This window comes from Gallinula chloropus, assembly GCF_964237585.1.
Source record: "Gallinula chloropus genome assembly, chromosome: 1".
In the NCBI taxonomy this organism is placed as follows: domain Eukaryota; kingdom Metazoa; phylum Chordata; class Aves; order Gruiformes; family Rallidae; genus Gallinula; species Gallinula chloropus.
The window spans coordinates 143,488,856-143,494,855 of record NC_140085.1 but is presented as its reverse complement, the minus strand read 5'-3'; the positions used below and the strand labels follow the sequence as shown (position 1 = coordinate 143,494,855).

Below are 6,000 nucleotides of genomic sequence, written 5' to 3'. Positions count from 1 at the left end.
ACTTTGGTGTTTTGTCCTTGTGGCTGTGTGGCGGAGATAGGAGAGTGGTACGGTCGTATCATGGCATTTTGTGGGGCTTCTGGGTTGTTGCCACCTGGTATAGACTGGGCAGTCTCTGCATGTGTGACTGTAGTGTGTGCTGCAGCAAAGACAAGGAGAAAAAAAATGGTTCTGAATGGATCAAATGCTCTGAGAAGAGAAAGATGAATGATGTGGGTTTGTAAATGCTGCTTTAATCGCTCTTTAAATCTCTGGTGTCTGTTTGCTCTGGGCGGTTCTGCTGCTGCAGTTACATTAGGCCTCACTGATTTCAGTGGGGTACTGTCGGAGTGGGTACTTGGGAGCAGGGCCTTGAGCTACTGGATTCCTGAAACAGCTCTTGTATCAGTTCATCGCCTGCCAGAGTGACATGTGATCTTGCCTTGGGTTTGTGATAAAACTGTAATGTTGGTGTTGTGTATGTTTGTCCTTTTATGACCAAATTCATGTGAAATACAGCTCTTGCAGATATGAGCAGTCGCAACAGGAAAAAGACAAACTGTTCTAACAAGTTCTATTCCCTGAGCTGAGGCTGAGGTGGTACAAGGAGGATGTGTGTGAGACACAGTAATGAGCATTATGTAGCATTTCTTTACTGTATTTTGGTACATGAGAGACTCATAAATATTTTTGGCATAACCTGTAAAAAAACTTTGTTTCCTTTGCAGGACTAGAAGAATAAAGAGAAGTTAAATTTATGAGAACTGGAAGAAAGCTTACAGCAGTTTGGGATGGATTGATTTATGATACCTCTGATATGTGAGAGCTACGTTTCATGGTGCTGTTGGCCAGCTGCTGCTGGTTGCAGCTGACTTCATTGCAGTAAGCCCAACAGATAGGTCCTCATCGCTAACAGAACGTAAACAAGTGTGATGCTGAAATGAGATGAGGCTCCGAAATGGAACTGTGGCCACCGTGTTAGTTTTCATCACCACTTTCCTCAGTTTGTCCTGGTATACTGCGTGGCAAAATGGGAAAGGTAAGTAAAAGGCTCCAAAACCAAATGGACCTTCCTGTGGCTGTATGGCACACACATAGGCATTGGTGCTGTATGTTAGCAATCTGTAAAATGCTTGTTGACTAATTCTGCTCCAGAAGGTATTGCCTTGGTGAGGAATACACACCTGCTTGTAGATTCAGAATTAACTTGAGTGATCCTGATTTAAAATGGAAAAAAAAAAAGTACTTGAAGAAAAAGAAGCGCTGCTGTTGGAAGAAGGGTTTGGTCTAGGCTGAATAGTTGTGTTTTGGGTTTTTTCCTGGTTTTTAGTTGTTGGAAAAACATATGGTCTCTGGTTGTGTTTTTTTGTTATGTGTTGGTTGCTTCCTGCCCCTCCCCCCCCCACCCCAAGTAACATATGGCCAATGGTCTTGGCTGGAGAATGTTATTTTTGGTGCTGTTTTCTGTCTTCTCTGATGATTCAGTGATGGCAGTGGCAAACTGCCAGTCAACATTGTTGAAAGACTTTTCTTGTTGTCTTTGGATGAAATGTAAAATATTTTTTGTCAGAGTACAATATAGGAAATAAAGTAATATGAGCAAATTGACCCAGTAATGGGAGATGTATCTATTATAATAACATAAGCAATCTCATGAAATAATCAAGTAACTGTTGTGTGTAATAGACTTTTACTTTTTTATACATCATTGTTGATCTTATTAGCCTCCTTTGGAACCTTGGAAAATTGAGTTTTTCTGAAGATCAGGATGAAAACCAGCAAACGATGTCCTTCAACACAATTTTAAAACATGTTTTTCTGTCTTGAGTTTGGAACATAGTTTGTTCTGACTGTTCCAAAAATATTATCTTCTGTTGTGCCTCAGGTCCAATAAGAGATTTTTCCAGTAATATACTGTCTGTTGTAGCACATGCAACTTGTAACCCTTATTTAAGTATAAAAGAAGCAGATAAGTGCTGTGGCATATTGAGTAGGTTTTTTTTCCCTATTGGACACATGTAGGAGAAACAGATGATTTGTGGCCTGATCTCTGCTGTAACAGTTGGTTAGTTGATTGGTAGGCTAGGCTTCTGAATGTAAGCAGCAGGAAAAAGTCAGGTTCTCAAGGTTGTGGTAATGTTTGAATCTTTTAATTGGACAGCAAAAGGTAGATGTGCTGAAGACTGACAAGGAAAGGATATTCAGATAGTGCTGCCTCTTACGTTTCCTTCATTTTGGCTTATACCACATTCTCTAGTTAGATTTTGTTACTGATTTATTTCTTGCTGAAGAACCTTCCAGGAATTCTGCTTTCACTTCAGCAAAGATACATATCTATGAATTTCTTTCTCATCTTTTTTCTTTTTTACTTGACATATGATTTATAAGTCTTCTCTTTTGTCAAAGTGTAACACAAAGTAAAGTCTCCATTAAAAGACATTAACAAAAATCTGTTATTTGGAGAGTGCTAGTATATATGGCACTTGGCAACAATTTAAGTTTTTTTTGTTCAGACTGCTCTATTTTTTTTCCCCATCTGGATGCTTAAAATCAATTAATTCTTAATTTTGGTATAAAATTCCTGCATTTATGTTCTTCCGGATCTTGTTTTTGACTGTTAAGATAGTAACTTGTTAAATAAAAATCAGTGTAACAAGACATCAGTAATGTTAATCATAAACAGCAGTTATAAAAAAATAGTCTAGATTGGCTCTTAAGGTGTTTTTTCAAAAGAACTGTATACATAGAATATAGCTTTTTAAATGTTGTTTTACTTTAACTTGTGTTCAGTGTTTTATTAATTTGTCCAGGTTGTCTAAAATCAAAACAGATTTGAATTAATTTGGTACCAGGTCTTCAGAGACATTTCTGCACCAATGGAAAAGGTTCAGAATATGTATGTATTAAGGTTATTTTTTCCCTAGCTTGATATAATTTAATGTTTGTTTAGTAAACCTTGCAGGATGGTATCATAATTCATTGATAGCATTTTCTTTAGAAATTATTGAGGAGCCCAATTAGAAGCAAATATATTGCTTGCTGTTCCCATTCACTGAAAGGCTATAGGGTATCACATCTTCTGTTGTTCATTATGTTTATATGGCATTGTCCTGGTTCTGGCCAGGCCAGAGTTCACCTCCCCAAGCAGCCAGCCCAGGTTTGCTGAGTTAGCCGGGGCTGTTTCCATACCACCTGACATCACTCTCCCATAAAAGGGGCTGGTTGGGGATGGGTGCTCCTGGGTGCCTCCAGGGCAGTCGATGTGCAGCTGGGTCAGACCTGGCTTTGAGCAACACTCTGTCATCGGGTTGGTAAATGTCCTGGTTTCAGTCAGGATGGAGTTAACTTCTTTTGTAGCAGCGGATGGAATGCTGTGTTTGAGAGTTAAAATGAAAGCAGTGCTGATGACACCCTGATGTTTTTAGTTGTGCTCAAGCAGTCAAGGACTTTCTCAGCTCTTCGTATTTCTCTATTCATGAGAAAGGAGGGGACGAAGCCAGGACAGGTGACCCAAACTGGCCAAAGAGAGTATTCCATGCCAATTATGTCCTGCTCAGTATAAAGGGGGGCTGATGGGAGGAGGAGGGGGGCGGCTTCAGGACGTGTGGTTTTTGGGAGACGGTCGGGTTCCGGGACGGCTCTGGGTGGCACAGCCTGAGCTGTGGGTTTGGTGAGAAACTGCATTGTGTATCAACAGTTTCATATATTTTTTGCTCTGAAGTCCTGTTAGCGTTGTTACATTGTATCTTTCTGCTATTTTAGTAAACTATCCTTATCCCAACCCACGGGCTTTTGGTTTCTTGGTTTTGGGGTTATTTGCCTGTTCCTTTCCCTTCCCTTGCCTCACCCCCCTTCCCCTTCTCCCCCTGCTCTTTTTCTTTAAAGAGCAGGTAGCTGCCTGCATCTCGACACTGAGCCGGGGTAAAACCACTAAAGTACTCTGTGTTATCACTGGATGTAAGTTAAATTTGCATTGGGCTCTTTTTTTCCCCCATTCACAGTGATGTTGTCGGTAAACTGTCCTTATTTCAGCCCACAGAGGCTCTGTATCTTTTCAGGAGTGAGTGAGTGGGGTGTGGTGCTCAGCTACTGCTTGGGGCTGAACCACCACAGGCATGCACTAGATCACTGTAGGTATTTATCAGTCTTTGGACAACAAAATAAGTCTATGCTTGGAAAGAAAATACTAATTGCAATTTTAAAAGAAAAAGCAAAAACCTAAATTGCTAGCTTCTTGGTGATAAAACAAATTTTGCTTTTCAAAAGCAGAAGCGTAGTGCCTTGTTTCTAACAACCCTAATGCAGTCTTGAAGTGATTAATTTTAATTGAAGAACTAAGATCTTGGATAATTGTCACTTCAAATGCAGAACAATTTGTTGAATAGCAATAAGACTGGGAAGATGTGATATTTTTGTAGATCATGCCTTTCTCTACTAAATATACATAGTCTACAGAAGATAGAGTTTAGACGTGGCAAAGCAATTCAGACTTTGGTAATACTTTAACATGCAAAATTTTGTTTCTGCAAAACAGTGTCTTACAAACTTTTTCAAAGGTTGAAGGAAATGCTTTTGTCTGAAGGGCCATCACTGGAAACAGCATGTCTTTAGCTTACTCAGTGCTCTGCTTATGTAAATAGCTTATCATGGAGCATACTGCTTCTAGGATGAAATGGCCAATTACATGGTTTTGCTTTTCAAGTTACCAGTGTTTAAACAAGGTTGACTGAAATACCTCCACTTGTTTGAGAGGGCCTTCAAATTTGGGTCAAGATCTTTGGTGCTTTCTGGACCCCATAGGATGTCTAGAAGCACTGGCTTTGTATGGCTGCAGTACAAGCCCCGAATACACCTGGGAGGAACCTCCCCATGAGATTCAGGAGCAAGAATTGTAAGACTGCTTTCTAGGATTTAAAAATGTGCTATGGTTAGCACAAATGAAGGAGATGTTGGAAATCAAATTGTATGGACATGCTGATTACTTTGGTGCACAGGTGGAGTGCTTTTAAAGGATCTGCAGTCACTTTGCATTCATATTTAGTCAGTTTAGTGTAAGATGTCCTTGAATTCCTCCCAAGAATGAGCCCTTATGCAAGTGAGAATTTTATACTCAACACCTTCTCTTTTGACTGAATCTCCCTTTCTGGTACTGCTGACCTGATCAGAGTTACAGGTCTTCACCACCTCATTTGTAAGCTACAAAATGCGGTTAGTTTTGTTTTTTTTAACCTAAAGACCCTGCTTTTAGGAAGATCTAATCAATGCAAAATAGTACTTGGTACCTATTACACCAGTCACAAAAATTACATCAAAGCACACTATGTAGAGAGCATAGCCTTGATGCTTTGATCTTTAATGTGACCAGTAGTCTGAGTACATAATGTTCCATGAAGACCATTATGCTCTGTAATGATCAAGAACTTTCTCTTGGGTCAACAAGCTTCCTGATGCCTGTCACCAGCTGGGAAATTGGGAAGGAAGGTAAATATTACTGAATGAGGGCAGGTGTGGTAGGACAAAATTCCTCAGCAAAGCATTTGTGATCCTCATCACTTGCTGCCTATGTTAAAGTCCTACTCTGATCCTGCTGCCTTTGATTAAATAAAAAATGCTCTTTTTTATCAAAGTGCTTTGTTCTCGGTGATAGAAAGCAGTGTCTTCTATCACTTTTAGAAGGTACTTTGCTACTTGAAAGGGTGAGGACATGTATGAATTATGTATTGTGAAAATCTGATGCATCTTAATCCCTCAGGACTGTCTAAACTGTGTACTTTTCAGAGCAATCTGAAACTAGTAGTGTATGTCATCTTTTTCCCATTTAACGATGAACAATTTGTAGAAAAAGCATCTGGTTTCCAGTTCCTCCAAGGATGCTGTTGTAAGTGTAGGATCTCTTTGCTGCATCAGAATGACTTATTTTGGTACAGTGATTTAAATTCACATGGGAAGATCTCCAAGAGGACTTCTGAGATATCTAACAAGCTTCCTAGTTTGTTGAATTTTCAATCCTACTTAAGTAAT

The 6,000-nt window shown here is 39.6% G+C and overlaps 1 protein-coding gene across 1 annotated transcript in view; it reads left to right on the top strand.

Moving 5' to 3' along the window:
- Positions 1 to 924: 924 nt before the first annotated feature.
- MGAT4A (alpha-1,3-mannosyl-glycoprotein 4-beta-N-acetylglucosaminyltransferase A) overlaps positions 925 to 6,000 on the top strand; it is a gene marked incomplete at both ends in the record, with an annotated part of 69,075 nt that continues 63,999 nt past the window's right edge. Inside the window, one exon of the mRNA XM_084279109.1 lies at positions 925 to 1,018. Coding sequence (XP_084135235.1) covers positions 925 to 1,018 — 94 coding nt within the window. The remainder of the gene's footprint in view (positions 1,019 to 6,000) is intronic.